Source organism: Camarhynchus parvulus, chromosome 8 (assembly GCF_901933205.1).
Source record: "Camarhynchus parvulus chromosome 8, STF_HiC, whole genome shotgun sequence".
NCBI classification, from domain to species: domain Eukaryota; kingdom Metazoa; phylum Chordata; class Aves; order Passeriformes; family Thraupidae; genus Camarhynchus; species Camarhynchus parvulus.
The window spans coordinates 1,053,799-1,071,371 of record NC_044578.1 but is presented as its reverse complement, the minus strand read 5'-3'; the positions used below and the strand labels follow the sequence as shown (position 1 = coordinate 1,071,371).

Genomic DNA, 17,573 nt, shown 5'->3' with positions numbered 1-17,573 from the left:
CCGTGTCCCCAAGCGCCACATCCACACGCCCTTCAAATCTCTCCAGGGATGGGGACTCCACCCCTGCCCTGGGCAGCTGTGCCAGGGCTGGACAACTCTTTCCATGAAAAAATTGTTCCTAAATATCCAGTCTAAACTTCCCCTGGCACGACCTGAGGCTGTTTCCTGTTGTCCTGTACTTGTTCCCTGGGAGAAGACACCAACACTTTTTAAAAATTTATTTTCCCTGGATTATAGACAGCAAGGCAACATGGGAAGAGCAGGCTCCAAGCAGTGGGCAGCAGCACCTTGAAATATGGCAGCAGATGGAGGGTGCTGCCCAAATCAACACTGCAGTGGGGTGATGGCCAACACACAAAGGTCACAGCACAGCTGTGACAACTCCAGAGCTGCCAAGCAGGGACAGGAGAGAAAACCCTGCAGGGTTGTTCAGCCTGGAGAATAGAAGCTCCAGGGAGAACTTAAGAGCCCCTTCCCATAATTATAGGGGCTCCAGGAGAGCTGGAGAGGGACTTTGGATGAGGGTCTGGAAGGACAGGACAAGGGGAAATGGCTTCCCACTGCCAGGGGAGATTGGAGATGAGGAGAAATTCCAACAACGAATCCACAATATTGTATATTTTATTTAAATTAACAAAACTACATGTTTTCCAGGTTGCTTAAAGCATTCTGTAAAAACTGAACTCAACCTAAACAACAAAAAAAAAGGATATATTTTAATAAGACCCAGGGACTATTTCCAAGACATAGGAGTTGGGCTGAGGAATGAAGAAATAAAAAACCCACACACGCACGCGCGCGTGCCCCGTAAACAAACTGTTAGTGTTTGACACAGAATTTGGTTTGAAAGCTGCAGCTCCCCATTCGTGGGGAGCCTTTACAAAACGCAGTGCTATAGTCTAAGCTGGAAAAGAACCCACGGACACAGCTATGGGAACAACATAAATATCACGTAAGAACCCAAGGGAAAAGGGATGGTAAAGTTGCAAAGTCGAGTGCTCAGCTGGGAACGTTCCGGGGTTGCAGGGATGTGCGTTGATTTAATTCACTTCTAACGGAGTAGCTACTACAGTAGGAACACTGCTTGGACCTGCTTGGCCTCCAGGGGCAGGCGAAGCTGGGCATCCCGGGGAGAGCAAACACAACAAACAGAACTGCTTTAAGAAAATCCAGTGGGAGCTGCAATGAATACTCAGGGACCAGGCCTTTGGCAGAGGGGTCTGCCTGGTGTGACACCTCCTGACTGGAGGAGCCCCATGTGATGGTGCCCAGCAATCAAACCCATGCAAGGTGATCTTGTGGGGCCACCCTCTCTTTTTTTCATAGTATTGAGCTTTAATGAATGGATGAGGGTAAATGGATAAATTCTGGGGTGGGAATTGTTATGGTACCGGGAATCGTGATGGTACCTGGGCTGACAGGAATGAGTTTCTCCTCTCTGCCTCCCCTGTAATGCTTCAGCAACACACAGCAGCAGCAGATTCTTATCTTGTAGGGCCGGAGCTGGGAGGGTGAGTTACGTTACCAGCAGTTAACACAGACGTTTGCTCCTGCCTGCTCTCTGGATGCTCCAGGCCATGCAAGGTGTGCCCTGAGCAGCACAGACCCTTCCCCACCGTTCACTTCTCTGAACTGGGCCCAGCAGGGTTCAGCTCCAGCCTCCACCCCGGATCAGTTCCCACTCCCCTCTCTTTGCCAAAGGCCTCCCAGCACGGGGCTGAGCGAGCCCGGTGCCTGTGTCTGCTCTGGGAAAGCAAAGATCCACATTAGTGCGTGACCAGCGGATCCTTTCAAGTCCTTAATCCCTGGAAGAATCCAGCTCTGCTCCAGCCTGGCAGCGCACAGAGCGAGACTGCCCAGCTCCCAGGGATGCACTGTAACAAAAGGGAAGGTGGAGGAAGCTACAAAAGCACGGGGAAGCCAAAGGGACTGAGAACAGGGAGCAGCTGGCTGTGGGATCAGCCAGCTGGGAACTTGGGTCAGGAGTGCTCTGTTCTCCTGCAACTCAGCGCAGCATCCAGGCTGGCCATTCCCTGTATCCAGCAAACAGCTGCAAAACCTGCTGAGAAAGCAGTCGCTGCTTCTACTAAAGCCTTACTAACAGCCTACTCCTCTCCCAGCTGTGCTTCATCCAGCCACAGAGGGTGGCTGCCCCAAAGACTCAGACAAGGGTCAGTACAGCCTCAGCGGTGGAATTAAATGCTTTTACAGCAAGGCTCCCCCCCGCAACCAACACCTCGCGTAAGCTGCACACAGGAGCAAACCCAGAGTAGCGAGCACGTGCTGCTGGCCGAAGCTCCCTGCAGCAGCTTTATGCACCAGCACACCCAGCAAAATCAAACCAGCCCCACGGCAGCTCTGCCCCAGCCCCACATCCGCACCTGCGACTTTGCAACCTCAGTGCCCTTCCAGCAGGGTTTTACGTGCCCGAGTGTAACACAATATACACAGCCCTCCCCCCAGGAATAACTACACCATAGTAAAGAGTTACAAATGTTCTGCTCGCTGTCGCTGCCCTGTGGATGGATGCGGCCGGAGGGGTCTCCAGCCAGAGGGACTCTCGTGTGTCCTCTGCTCCCCATGCCAGGCCGGTCCCTGCTGAGGCACCTCCGTGTCACTCCTGAGCCTCCTTCCGAGCCAGCTTGTACACCTCTGTGGGCCCGTCCACGTGGGTGATGGTGGTGGTGAGCTGCAGCTCCTCCCCGCTGTTCACCCCCAGGTCACCTGAGAAACAAAAGTGTTCCGTCAGTGCGGTCTCACAATAACATATGGGACTATTCCAAAGGAAAAGATCCACTTTATTCCCTCCACTTTATTCCCTTTATTTGCTCAGCTGCCTAAGCCACGGACCAGCAACTTTCCTATAAATTGTTTTATTTACAGCTATTTAAATGGAAGCACAAGAAACACATTGAGGGGCCGTAGCATGTCCAGAGAAGGGAATGGAGCTGGGGAAGGGACTGGAGCACCAGGAGTGGCGGAGGGAGCTGGGAAGGGGGCTCAGCCTGGAGAAAAGGAGGCTCAGGCAGAACCATCTGTCTCTCCTCAACTCCCTGACAGGAGGGTCTATCTTCTCCACTCCTCATCCCTCCATCTGAGCTGCACAGTTCCATCTGGGCAATGCTAAAAGGCACAGAAACCACCCTGAAGGTTCCAGCCAGCCTTGGCTAAAAGTCAAACCTGTCTAACCCAGCCACTAATTCAAATGCCTGCTTGGAAACCCAAACCATCATTTGCAAAACTTTTCAAGGCGCTGAGTGTGCACTTGGACCAATAAGGGCGGCGAGGGAAGCCAAGCAATCAATCAATATGATTGGTAAAGCAAGCTTCAGTTTATTTTGAGTACACCGGTACTTTTATATTGTTTTCCAGTAATTATGTATACTTGTCATTAGTTTATTGGTTTAATTGCTCATACACGTTGTGAGTTTATTGGTTTAAAGCAAGAGATTACATTTACATATTCCTCCTACTTTGTGGTTATGCATACTTTATGGTTTCTATTCTCATCGCTGTCCTTGCCCTTTCAGCCTTGTCAGCAGGCAGGATACAGCATCTTCCTATCAAGGCATGTGGCCTGGTTATGCTAAATGCAGCTCACTTATGCTAAGCTGCTAAGTTAACATGGGGTTTGCTTGTACAACGGATTTCCACGGATCCATGGCCCTTTTCCTCCAGCCATTCTTCCACAATTCTCCCTTTTTCTTTTTGTACAAGCAAAGCCCTATCGGTTAATTGTGTTACATTTTTCATAATACAAGAATAGGCAATTCTAATAACTATTATGATTGCAAGCACTATTTCTAACCAGCGTAGTCCTTCTGTTATAAGGGATATGAGCCAGGGAGATAAACTTCCAGAAACAGAAGACAGCCAACTATCAAATGGATTATCATTTACCGTGAGCTTCTGTGTATGCTCTTTTAGCCATTGGAGCTGTTTATGGATTGAAACGCTCTGGTCTGATAGATTGAAACAACACATCCCTTCGAAGTCTTCACAACCGTGTCCTTGCGCTAGCAATAAAAAAATTTTGTAATACTGCATGGAGTATGTTATCAACATCAGTAGTGAGTTCATCTAACACTGCGGATGTGATGTTGATTTGTTTTCCTGTCCAACACGCTAGCCGACTCAATAGCGTGAGGGCCTGTGCAGAGGCTACTCCTGGTGCGAAAAGTGATGCCAATGTAATTGATGGTGGTTCCCATAATTGTACATCATCTCTACATTCAGGGTTTAACTGATGTACACTAGGTCTTGAGTGTTGGGACTTGTGACTGATGTTAAGCATCTGGTGAATGCTAGGGGCAAATAATGTTAGTTTGCTGAAATAACATGGTCCTCCCAGAGCCTTCTGAGGCACCGCAGGCCAGGCTCTATCTTCGCAGATAAGGAAAACCCCAGGAGGTAGCATTTTTGCTACACCTTGTTTTGCTGGTAAAGGCACTGTGTAGTTGTTGCAATAAGCCGTGGTATTATAAGCAAATCTGGGCTTGCAGAATAATGCTCAAAAAATAGACAATAATTGCCTGGTATAGAGCCCAGGATGTCTAGCTCTTGTGGCTCTAGGCTGGTGACATTCAATCCTTGGGCAGTTGTAAAGGCTTGTTCTCCCAAGGGGTTCACAGGAATTCCAAAAACCTTGCACCAATTAGCAGAGGTTGATCCGCTCCCAATACTCTACCATTGGCCTGTGGGAGAGTGAGGAACTCCTGTGGAGTGTTGGATTCCTCACTGCTGGCAAAACGTTCTCATTCGTTAACTGCTGTAGGCTGGGCCGTTGTCTGTCTTAATCTGCTTTGGAATGCTTATTATAGCAAAACTGCTGGTCAAATGATGAGTTACATGAGAGGCCTTCTGTCCTGCTTGCGCAGTCGCTCACACGAATCGACTGTAGGTGTCCACTGTGACATGCACATACTTTAGCCTCCCAAACTCAGGGACATGCGTAACGTCCATTTGCCAAATCTCATCCGGCCTAAATCCCGAGGATTAACCCTGACACCGAAGCCTGGTCCATGATGGCTGCAGGTAGGACGTGCTCTTATTATCCCTCTGGCTTCTTCCATAGTGATGCTAAACTGTTTGTGCAGTCCTCGGGCATTCTGATGAAATGTGGCATGGGCTTCTCCAGCTTTTGCAAACTCACTCATTGGTACCGTCAACGAGACCAACCGATCTGCATGAGTGTTGCCTTCGCCCAGTCCCTCAGTCCATTTGTGGCTCCTACTCTGCAATACTGCATATGCTTCCCCTCTTTGGGCTATTGCTGCCTGCAATTGTCGTAACAGTTCAAAAAGCCGGAAATGTTGTATTTCCTTAACGCGTGCGTTTTCAATTCTCTGAACAATCCCAGCCACATATAGTGAGTCCATTACCACATTCAACTTATCGTGGGGCCACTGCTTAAAGGTCCAAACCACTGTGGATAATTCCAGTGTCTGTAAAGAGTCCCCCGTATTGTTCTGAAGTCCTTCCACTCGCAGTGGGGCAAGGGCGGCAAAGGCTTGCTGTTGAGCTTGCACAAAATCTTTCCCTAACTCTTTACTGCCTCCACTAACATAGCTTGTGGGCCTACTGGCACCCGACTCATTCTGTCTAGCATTTCTTCCACTGTAGCATCCCCTGGCAATGTAACTATCCTGATGATCTATTGCTTCCTTTGAAATAGCTTGTCAATCTATCCACGAAACTCTATTCTCAGACTCTCTATCTACATTCTGTATCTTTTCCTTTTTCCTCCCTCTCCTTTTACAAGAGACTTTGGCATTCCAATCATGATCACTTACAGCTGCTCTGCCTAGTTCCTCCTCCTCACTCTCTGTTAACTCATTACTCCCATTCTCCTCCTTATGTTCCTCCTTGAGCGATGGAGCAACTGTCTCTGACCCTACCCCCGCCTTTAATTCAGCCGTTTCTTCTTGAAGCAGTGGGCAGTTGGCTCCACCAACTCAATTTCCTGCCAGGTTTTCACTGGCACCGAGCACTCTGTTGGGGGAATAGACACATAATCGATTCCCAACTGGAACTTCCCTGCTTCTGCAGGTTTGCCTTCCAAATGAGCTGACGCTACAGCCGCTATCTTTTTCTCAGCATGATACTTTTGTAAACAGTTAATTACGTCCCGCCATGACTTCATCGGTTTCTTAGCAGTTTTGTTCTTATCTATAACCAAATCCCATAATATGTCCTCGTATTTCTGCCACTGACTAACGTTGAATAATGTCCCCGGATCGGTAAAAAGCAATTAACCCTGCTAACTCTTTCTTAAGGTCAATATCCTTTACTCCCCGCTCTTCTAAAAAGCGTATAAAAAAATCAAGGGCTACCTCACTCTCCATTTTAGCCAGCCGGCAACTGTCCCTGTCAATGTCGTTAGTGCAGCCTTTTCTCTTGGGTAGCCCAGTCGGACGGTGGACCCCTCTGCTCAGGTCAGTCCAGGCACGGATCGGGCATCCTACGCCGGCGCTTGCCGATCTTCTGCCCCCTGGTCACTGCCTACCGGTGCTTTTCCGATGTCTCGTCACCATTGAAGTCAAGATTAGAAGGTAAGGTCTCCTGGTTATTGATCACGTCGAGGTCACCATTGAGGGCAGTGAGGGAAGCCAAGCAATCAATCAATATGATTGGTAAAGCAAGCTTCGGTTTATTTTGAGTACACCGGTACTTTTATATTGTTTTCCAGTAATTATGTATACTTGTCGTTAGTTTATTGGTTTAATTGCTCATACACGTCGTGAGTTTATTGGTTTAAAGCAAGAGATTATATTTACATATTCCTCCTACTTTGTGGTTATGCATACTTTATGGTTTCTATTCTCATCGCTGTCCTTGCCCTTTCAGCCTTGTCAGCAGGCAGGATACAGCATCTTCCTATCATGGCGTGCAGCCTGGTTATGCTAAATGCAGCTCACTTATGCTAAGCTGCTAAGTTAACATGTATGCTAAGTTAACACGGGGTTTGCTTGTACAACATTTCCATGGATCCATGGCCCTTTTCCTCCAGCCATTCTTCCACAGACCAAAAAAAAAGGCACAGAAGGCAGACCCTGATTTGTACCCCTTTGTTCCCTCGAGAGCCCTCAGGTCATTTGGGGACATTTACCATTGGACTGGTCTTCGCCGTAGTTCTTGTGGGATGGCGCGTACAGGAACATGAGCGCGAACACGTAGAGATTCCACATCCCGTAGATGCCGGTGAAGAAGGCGCTGTTCACCTGGATCGTGATGTCCCCCCACTTCCAGTGGCCTTCTGTCACCTGTCCAGGGAAAACAGACACGGACAGGCCATCAGGAAGAGCAAATTGCATAAAGACACAGCCTTGGAGTACATCAGTGAGAACAGCATCAATTCAACAGGATAGAGGAAATGGAGTGTAAAAGGTTCAGTGAGGCAGAAGTCAGGCTGGGATTCTCCTCTGCAGACTCGGTCTGCAGGGACAAAATGCTCCTGACAAATTGAATCCCTCAGGACTTCTTCAGCTCTGATGTCTCATTTACTGTGACCGAACCGCTGCGCTCTGCGATACCCCTGCCACAAGCATGTGCTCAGCACAGATTGACACACAAAGGGCACTACCTGGGGACACCACTGACATCCCTGAACATCCACCTGCTAAAAATAGACCTTTTATAGCAGGAAAACCAGCATGAATAATGGGAGAATTGATGTGCTGAACATGGCTGGCTGAGGAGGGGCCAGGCTGACAGCACCAACCTGCCACACGCTGAGGCCTGTCAACATCCATGAAAATATCATCAATATTAATATTCCTTGAAGATACACAGACTGCTCAGGCTGCAATGTTGCTTCTGTTAAAGAACAGCATAAAGGCCAAGAAGAAAACTACAGTAGCTTAAAAAGAGATCCATGGAGATGCTCTGAGGCTGGAGCCCCTCTGACATAGAGCCAGGCTGGGAGAGTTGGGGGTGCTCACCTGGAGAAGCAAAAGATCCAGGGAGAGCTCAGAGCCCTGCCAGGGCCTAAAGGGGCTCCAGGAGAGCTGGGGACAAGGCATGGAGGGACAGGACACAGGGAATGGCTTCCACTGCAAGAGAGCAGGTCTGGATGGGATATTGGGAAGGAATTGTTCCCTGGCAGAGTGGACAGGCCTTGGCACAGGGTGCCCAGAGCAGCTGTGGCTGCCCCTGAATCCCTGGCAGTGCCCAGGACCAGGCTGGATGGGACAAGGAGCAGCCTGGGACAGTGGAAGATGCCCCTGCCCATGAGATGGGCTTTAGGGTCCCCCTTCCAGCCCAAGCCAGTCTGTGACCCCATGATTCCAGCAGTGATAAAAGCTCATCCGTACAGAGGTGACATGGGAGCTCAGGACAAACAGGTACAGCTCCTGCTGGGCACAGCAGGCTGCAGTGAGCCCAGGGAAGGTTGGATGCTGTCACATCTCCATGGGCACACAAAGCCACCCCAGTGTTTCAGCGTGAACAGAACATTTTCCTCTTGCTGAGTTCTCAGAAATGACTAAAGCCTGTTGGCCGATTTCCGCACAGCGTGGCCCCAATGCTCCCCAGGAGCCAAGGACCTTTGTGCCGGCTCCAGCCTCAGCAACTGCATGGCAGAGCTTCAAAAAACCAAAACAACTTCTTCAAAAGCAACTTGTTATCAAACGTGCTCAGAACAGGCTAGTCCTGTCTGACCAGCGACGCGCGGCGTCGGGAGCGGCTGGGAAGCGGCGGCTGAGGCTCTCCCAGGAGCCCAGAGCCACCCCTCACCTGGCTGACGATGAAGAAGATGACAGTCATGGCTGCACAGGCCAGGGTGATGAGCATCATGAACTTGAACCTAAAAATCAGCCCCTGTTTAGAGAGAAATGTCACTGGTCACATTAACAGAATCCACAAAACCCATTTTTGGTTTTAGGATAGACAAGACACGAGGATAAAAAATAAAAAATAAAACAAGGGTCCAACCCACGAAACCCCAAAGCAAAACAACCTCCACCCACTCCTGTGCCGTGCTCAGCACAGCCCATATCCTCCGCTCCCCACACACGCTCCTGCCGGAAGCTCCGTGCGGGGTGGGCACGTCTGGACAGCGCTGCCTTTCCATGACATTTGCCCAGTGACTGATTGAGCAGCAGTTAATTCAGTGGAAGAGATGGCACGCCGGGCTGCAGGGGGCACGGCCCGACAGCTCACGGTCCTTGTAAAACAAACACGAGGTGGGGTCGGTGCCCCAGCGTGGGCTCAGGGTCTCACCACACTCATCCTCACCCCCAGCCCGGCTGGGAGGGAGCTGCAGCGATTCCAATGTCTGGAAAACCTGGCTGGCTAGCACGGAATGGAGATTCCGACACAAACCCCTTGGCTGGCAATCCCACTGCCCACCACCCCTGCTTTCACTGGTTCTACATTTTTACTTACAAATTCTTTTGGTTTTGGGTGAGCGCGTGGGTGTTTTTAACCTGGTTCTGGAATTTAGGTGGAAATGTCAGTGTCTGCGCAATTACCCTGCCACACCACGACAACAAAGGACTATTAATTTAACTCTTCCACACCAGATCCCTGCTCCCCAGATGTTTGGATGTGGAGTGTGGCAGCAGCAGCTCTGCACCACAAGCTGAACCCCTGTGCCCCCTGCTAGAGGGAAAAACTCTCAGTATCTGCTTCAAATTCTTTCAAGCCAAATTTTCTAATTTTTGATGTGCATTCCTGATGGATGATAATGACTTGTTTAAAGAAGAAGTGACCATAATTTAACAGAACGACTTTGGGGATAAATATTTGCACCCCTGCAGAGGCAGGTTAAGCACTTGGGTTTGGCAGCAGGCAAATCAGGCAGGACAGAAAAACATACAAAATCGTAGGCTAAAAATGGGGATAACGGGGGAAGTATGTTGTGGTTTGACCCTCCAGCAACTTAATAAGGAAATGACGACTCCAAAAATCCAAATTTATACTGTGAAAAACCAGATGGTCTTAGCAAGACCTCTCATTAAACACAAAAGTTAATATTAAAGGAGGAGAAACGGAAGTATGAGGATATTATGGATAAAGGGGGTCTCAGAACAGACTGTGAGGTCCAAAATATCTTTTAAAAACAAGGACTCTGTGCCCCAAGGAGGACCCTTACCTCGTAGTGAAGGCGGCGAGCCTTGCTCATGGCAGGGAGGCTCGACTGCTTCCCACTGATGTTTCTGAACACTTGGAAGACCATAAAACACAGGAAGAGAAAATAGAGGCACAGGCAGATCCCTGCGACTATAATAAAGGCCATCTGTGCAGAGGAAGTTAAGGGAAAATGCTACAAACGAACAGGAAATCCTAGAAAACATTACCCAGGGAAAATGGTACAAACGAACAGGAAATCCTAGAAAACATTACCCATATCCAGCTCCCCAGTGATCTCCTGCAGTGCCTGGCCAGCCCCTGCCCCCCAAAAGCAGGGAGTTTGCCCACAGCTCCCAGGGACCTGGCAGGAGGGAGCACCTCCCTCTCCCATAAAACAGGGGAAGGATACAGCCAGCTCCGTGCCCACCTCGGTGGTCCAGATGCTGTAGAAGGGGTTCTTGAGCTGCACTCCCCTGCAGAGAGGAGAGAAAACACCAACTCTCAGAGGGCCCCTTTCCACTCTGCAGCCTGGGAATCACAGAATCAGGGAACATCTGAGCTGGAAGGACCCACAGGAATCACTGATCCGGCTCCTGCCCTGCACAGACACCCCAACAATCCCACCCTGTGGCTGAGAGCATTGTTCCAGTGCTCCTGGAGCTCTGGCAGCCTCAGGACCATGTCCATTCCCTGGGGATCTGTGCAGTGCCAGCACCCTCTGGGGGAAGAACCTTTTCCCAAGGTTCTGCAGAGGAAAAGCCAGCTGTGCTGCTTTGCCATGTGGGTGAGGAGAAGGTGAGGTGGGAAGTGTTTCCATGGCCAGCACAGTCGGGAGCACTCCAGAAGCCTCCCCTGGCTCTGGGAGATGGGGCTGTGCACCCAGCCATGGGGACTCAGCTGGTCCCTGCTGCAGGAGGTGGCCACGAGCCCCTGCTCTGGGATGGCCAGGCCTGGGCAATGCAGCTGCACCCACCTCTCACACATGTCGAAGACGAAGAGGCAGAAGGAGCCCACAGCGATGGGTCCAACCTGCTTCCAGTAGCCCGAGAGCCGGTTCCGCTCGTTCTGGTCCTGGGCACCAGGTGGGGAGGAGGAGAAAAAGGAAAAGCAAGTTAGCCTCAAATCCCCTCAGCTGGTGCAAGTCCCCCCAGCATCATTTCCAACCGTCAGCTGCCAGGTTTTCCTGGAAGTGGAGCTGGAAACACCTTCCCACGGGTGTGGTACCCACCATCATGTGCTCCCCGCAGAAGATGATCCAAAATGAGAGCAGCATGGCATAGAAGATGCCCTGTCGAATGTCTCCGAAGAGCAGCATCCAAGTCCAGTCAAATCCAATGGAAAACCACTCCACAGGGATGTTAATGAACGTCATGGAAATTCCCAGAGCAAAGATGACCCTGGAGAGGCACAAACACCATCTCTGCACATCCCAGTGTGTGAGGGAAGGACAGAGCCCCAAAAGCCAAAGCTGTGTGTGGAAAGCAACAGAAGGAAAGCCAGCACTTTTTGGGAAGTGTCATCTCCTATCACCAAACCCCTCAGGACTGAGCCCCTCAGAGCAGCTCCTTTTTCTCCAGGGGTTTAACAGGAAAGAATAGAGAAACTGAGGAGGTCTCCAGCTCCCTGGGTGCCTGGGTAGAGGGAGGGAATGGAGAAGAGACAACGCCTATCTCCCAACCATGGGCTCTACCTGGGAGCAATGACCACCTCAGTGTGTCCCCTGGGCCACCACAGGTCCCTACTCACTTCTCCAGCAGGACGGGGGCGCGTGTCATCAGCGTGATCCTCCTCCAGTACCACACCATGATGATCAGAATGCTGGGCGTCAGGAAGGTCTTCATGGCAAACCACACCTTGGTGAAACCCCCGTTTTGATGGATGCCCTGAGGAAAAGCAGGGTACAGGGTTTGGCATCATCACCCTGTGCTTCTCCTCATGGAGTGTCAGGAGAGGCACACACATGGAAGGTCATCCCAACGATGGTCTGGCCAAGGATGGACAGAGAGCGGGGGCCTCCTGAGCCCCCAGGCCACCTGGGCAGGTTCCAGAAGGTCTGAGAACAAATGCCAGCAGACACAGCTTCCATGGCGAGGGAGAGAGGGAATTCTGACACAGCATGGAAAAAACTGGCAGAATCACTCCCAGACAAGTAACCAGAGCCTCATGGAGCCAAGTCACCCCTGGTGGGAAGAGCATTGGCTCATTAACGTGTTTCTCCAGCCACGCGTCCTCCCACCGCTGTCTGCAGCCACCGCAGCCGTGGTGGGAGGGCTCCAGCTGGGAAAAGCATCCCTGCTCACCCAGCCTTGAGGGCAGGCAGGGCAAGGATCACTGACAGCCTTCCCACACACGGCCACAGCCAGCTCCAGGGCAGACCAGGCCCCCTCTGAACCCTCCTGCTCCTCCTTAGCTCCTGTCTGTAGGAAGGACTCTGCATCCCAGGCAGATTGTGGTGGGAAGCAGAGGACACAGGGAGCTCAGAGCCTTGGGAAGAGGAGGAGGCCTAGGGAGGGCTCCTGCGAAGAGCAGGGCATTCCCAGGGAGCAGGACAGTCCCGCTGGAGGCAGAGGAGCTGGGGCAGGAGCTGGGGCAGCCCGGGCACAGGTGCTGGGTGGCAGGGGAGGGCAGGACGCTCACCACGAGGCGGATGTCCTTGATCTCGCCGATGCCCACGTTGATGCCCTTCCTGTCGTTGACGGGCAGGCGGATGTTGATGAGGTAGTACTTGTGTGCCACGCTGCCGATCTCCATGAAGGGCAGGAAGTCGCAGTCGTAGTGACGGCCCTCGGACTCCACCGTCTGCAAAGGGCAGCAGCACAACCACGGCCCTCAGCCCCGGGACCAGCACAGCACAGAGCTCTCCAGCTGGGAGCACTGGGAGCACCCAGAGCCTGTGGGTGAGGGACACCTGTCCTTGTGTTTTGGACTGTTTGGGATCACTGAGCAGGTAAGGTTTGACCTCAAATGGGTTCACATTTCAGGTTTTAATGGGAGCCTTCCTAGATGAACTCTGTACAGCTCCCACCAGGAGGTGGGAGCCAGGTGGGGATTGGCCATGTCTCCCAGATAAAAAGTGACAGGACAAAGAGAAAACAGTCTCAGGTCATGCCAGGGGAGGTTTAGGTTGGATACTGGGGAAAATTTTTTCATGGAAAGGGCGATTCTGTAGTTCTGTGATTGGAAGAGGACAACTCCCACTCACCCCCACCACCAGTGTCATTCAAATTCCTTACTTTTGGAGATCCAAAGGTGCACTTCAGCTTCCTGATCTCTATGGCATGTGCTATTTCCTCCCAGTCATCGAACATGTCATCACGATAGGCCAGCGACACATCCAGGGTGATCTCTGCGTTTTCCTCTGCAACAGCAAGGAGACAGGAGGCTCAGAAGGTTCCCAGAGTAATTAAAAAACACGACACAAAGTTCCTTTATGAAAATAATTAATGAACTGAAGCTGAGCTACGCTGGACTAGCCAGGAAAAAACTCAGAACCAGCCACACACAACAGCATTGATGTTTTCTATGCGTCTTGTTTAGCTTCAGTTGTTCTACTGAAGGGTTTGGAGCTCTCCCTTCCTCACCTACAGAACATTTCAGAGCCCTCCCCTGCTCCTCCACACCTGCCCTGACTTGTTCCTGCCTCTGCAGATGGCCCAGCTCGCACGCCAGCGACACACACGGAGCCCATGGCCTGGCAAAGTCACACGTCCCTGTGGGACCAGCAGCTCATCCCTTCCTGGATGTGTGCACAGTGACAGTCTGGGATACAGCCTCTGGGAAAGGTGCTCCTAGAGGACACTGCCAGAGCCCAGCACATGCCAGGAGGGAGTGAGGCTGGATCAGGCTCAGTCAGGCTGGAACAGGCTCACTGAGGAGCCATAACTGAGCGAGTTCGTGCACTGGAGCAGCAGCTGAGGCTGCCAAGGAGCATCAACACGTTTAAAAACTTGAGGCAAGTCTGTACCAGTTCCACCAGCTGGAAAATCCTCCTGTTTACCAGGCACAGATCCCAGGGAAGGCTCTGAATGAGGAACACACTCCAAAATGAGCATGTGCATGTTACAGCCCAGCCTCCTTTCATAGGGCACCAAACCCTTAACAGCCACAGCTGCTGGAAAAGCCCCAGAACTATCCACCTTGGAGAAGCGTTGGGAGATGGTTCCAGAGCCATCCACTGTGGAAAAGCACTGAGAGATGGCTCCAGAACCATCCACCATGAAGTGTGGGGAGATGGCTCCAGAACCATCCACTGTGGAGAAGCACTGGGAGATGGCTCCAGAACCATCTGCCATGGAGAAGCACTGGGAGATGGCCCCAGAACCCATCTTTTCAGCTATATTTTTGTTGGGAATAGGTGGTGGCACACTCATCCCACCGGATGGGAAGGGATGTGGATGGGATCTGTGGTTGGCAGTTCTATTTTTACGCCCTTTGGAGGTGGCTGGGTTGTGCATCTGATGTGGACACTTCAGGATTTTTCTGAGCATTTTCTGGTGCACGTGATCTGTACCATCCAGATCCACATGCAGTCCCTTTCCAGAGCTGCCAGCAGTTGGGTTTCCATGAAACACGAATTTGCCATCTCAGATCCGCTGTTTAGGAGACCAGCAAAACAGATAAATGGGAACATAAGGTTGAACTTGGCCCGGCTAAAAAGAACCATGAACTCCATTTCAGAAGCCATAAAACCAACTGGAATGCTTGGGATTAAATCCAAGAAAAACAGCTTTCAGTATTTCATCTTTGCAGTCCAAATGTTGCTGCTGCCATGGAGTATAAAAACCAGAAGGCAGAAGATGAACTGCTGCGTGCCTTTCCAGGCCAATGGATTAGAGGCTCCCTCTGGAATTCCATCAGTCTCTCTGCTGGGGTGGCACCTCCCCTTGGAAATGAGTTTTGTGCAAAGACCCTTCAGGGCTGTCAACATAAAATACAGATATATCCATATATCCATATATTTCAGCACAGCAGACTGATGGCAGGGCTGTGTTAGTGGTTGGACTCCATCTTAGAGGTCTTTTCCAACCTAAATTATTCCATGAGAATCCTACGCCAGCCTTCCATCAGCAACTCCCATTGTGCCTGAGGAACAAATGAGGACAGTGACAGGGAACCAAATCTTAAGGAGATTCGTGCCTTATTCCCATTAATCAGATGGTGAATAGACAATTTTCTGGGGAGGGGAGGGTGTCCTTTTCCTGCACAGCATTAAACTGAGAGGGAGCAGGATCAGATTTATCACGGATAAATCCTTCCCTGGGAGGGTGGGCAGGCCTTGGCTGTGGCTGCCTCTGGATCCCTGGCAGTGCCCAAGGCCAGGCTGGAGCACCCTGGGACAGTGGAAGGTGTCCCTGCCATGGCAGGGGTGGCACTGGATGGGCTTTGAGGTCCTTCCAACCCAAATGAGGACAAGACACGCTCCTGGAGGTTTCCCAGCCCTGAGCTCTGTGCTCCTCCCAGTGAGGGACTCCCTGCTCATGCTCCAAACACCATCAGTGTCATTTTTCCCACTGGCATTTTACTGCCCAGGAGCTTTTCCATGAATCACTTTATAGGACAATACTTGCCCAGGATATCTTCACTCACATTACAATGGCCTAAAAATAGTGGAGTTGTTTCAGGAGGGGGCTTTGTGCCAGCTGCACACTAACACAGCTGGCTGGGGAGAAGCCTATGGCAGGCAAGCAGAAATGCTGGAATTATTTCCATTACACTTCCATGCTTCACCAGCTCCCTAAAATTACAAAACCTACCAAAAGGCCCAAGGCTGGATGAATTAGAAAAGGAGGCTGCAGCACTCTGCCCTCTCACTGTACACAGTTGCTTTCTAGCTGCAAAGAAACTCCATCTCCTTCCTCTGGCCCCCTCCTTTCCCAGTTCTGGGAAGGGGTTTTAATAATTGAGTGCACAATGCATCAAGAAAGGAAAGGGTCAGCACAGAAATAGAAATTGCCTCTTCCTCAGAGGAACAGCCTGATTCTCTCCCAGCTTTCTGGGAAGGACAAACACAGGGAAACAGCTCAGATTCTAAACATCTGCATTCCAAAAAATCTCTGTTTCAAAACCACTGGAAGTCCAGAGGGAGTTCCCAAGGTGCAGGTGATCAGGGCTGGCTGCTCCTCTGAAAGGTGAGATCCCATGGGGTATTCCAGGAGGCTCAGCCCCTGCCAGGCTCTCGCAGGGCACCTTACCAGGGCTGCCCTTCCCCTCTGTCCCTGAAAAACCCTTTCTGGCTGGATGAGGAGAGCTGACACAGGTCGATGGGGAGAGCTGACTCCAGCTCTCTGTGGATGAGGAGTCAGTCATGAGTCACCAACATTTCCCAACAGGCACAGCCCAGCTGCCCCTGCCCCAGGAGGGTTTTGGCACCCAGCACCCTGAAGAAACCAAATGCAGGTTTACTCTGTGTCTTGGCCTTGCTTAGGAATTGCAGGGGAAGAGGACAACCAAGGGCCCTGGAGGAAAAAAGCAGGAGACAGTTTGATGTAGCTCAGAAACCTCCCTGGTGAAGGCCAAGGGGAGCTGGCAGAGCCCAGGATTGTGCTCAGCACCTTCACCTCCTGCAGAGGAGCAGGAGAGCAGGATGTGCCCCAGGCAGCAGCTTCCTCAGGAGGACAAATCCTGTGCAGCCCCCAGCAGTGCTGCTTTCCTGGATGATCTGAGGCAGCTCCCAGACAGTTTTCAGGACAGTGCCCAGAGGCTTCAGCAGCTGTGGTGCCTTCCAGGAGTGGCCCTGGTTTGGCACCAGCCCCTGCTGGCGTCAGCCACAGCAGGAGGCCTGGAGGGCTCAGAGCCCCAGAGAGAAGAAACGTATTGTTGCTTTAAAGGAAGAACTGAGGTTATTTCACATCCTTATTTCTGTCCCTTTTGAGGAGCTGAGCCAAATCACCTGATCAATGGGGCCCTTTCATTTAACAGCAGGGACAGACACACAGGTGCAATTAATTCAGCCTAACAAGTCTGCTGTTTATTTCTGCAAGAGCTGTTACAACACAATCTAGCAAGCAAGAAATGTGTTACTTGTTCCTGAGATTCTACACTTAATTTACACCTGCCTTCACCTTGGTACAAAGTGTTGGACAATCCCCAAACCTCCTTTTTATTACCCAGGGGGCGGCCCTACATGAGCTGTTCTGCTTTGAGATCTCAAAAAAAGCCCCCCACCTGTGCAGGACTCCGTCACCAAAGGGCTCAAAGCCCAAGCAAAGGCTCTGCTCTTGCAGCAGAAATGCTGCCAGAGGCTGGGTTAGCATTCCAGCAGCCTGCTCCAAGGGCTCGGCCAGCTCCTGACTCCAGCACGGTGGTTCAGCTTGAAAATCCTTGGAATAAAGAGCTGTTTCCCTAATGCAATCATCTGTCCAAGTGGAAGGAGGTGAGGCCTTAATAAAGGCACAGAACTGCTCTCTCTGTATTTCAGAGATAATTACAGGGATAAGAACACAGGTGAAAGCTTTCTACAATCTCATTTCTAACTTATCTTAATGATAATGTGTTAAATCATC

The 17,573-nt window shown here is 51.0% G+C and overlaps 1 protein-coding gene across 1 annotated transcript in view; it reads right to left on the bottom strand.

Annotated features, from left to right (window-relative positions):
* Positions 1-601: 601 nt before the first annotated feature.
* WLS (Wnt ligand secretion mediator) overlaps positions 602-17,573 on the bottom strand; it is a 29,341-nt gene continuing 12,369 nt past the window's right edge. Inside the window, exons 3-12 of the mRNA XM_030953346.1 lie at positions 13,305-13,429; positions 12,709-12,870; positions 11,818-11,954; positions 11,300-11,468; positions 11,045-11,142; positions 10,481-10,544; positions 10,094-10,237; positions 8,734-8,817; positions 7,109-7,262; positions 602-2,724 (exon numbers count right to left, since the gene is read on the bottom strand). Coding sequence (XP_030809206.1) covers positions 2,615-2,724; positions 7,109-7,262; positions 8,734-8,817; positions 10,094-10,237; positions 10,481-10,544; positions 11,045-11,142; positions 11,300-11,468; positions 11,818-11,954; positions 12,709-12,870; positions 13,305-13,429 — 1,247 coding nt within the window. The 3' untranslated portion in view covers positions 602-2,614. The remainder of the gene's footprint in view (positions 2,725-7,108; positions 7,263-8,733; positions 8,818-10,093; positions 10,238-10,480; positions 10,545-11,044; positions 11,143-11,299; positions 11,469-11,817; positions 11,955-12,708; positions 12,871-13,304; positions 13,430-17,573) is intronic.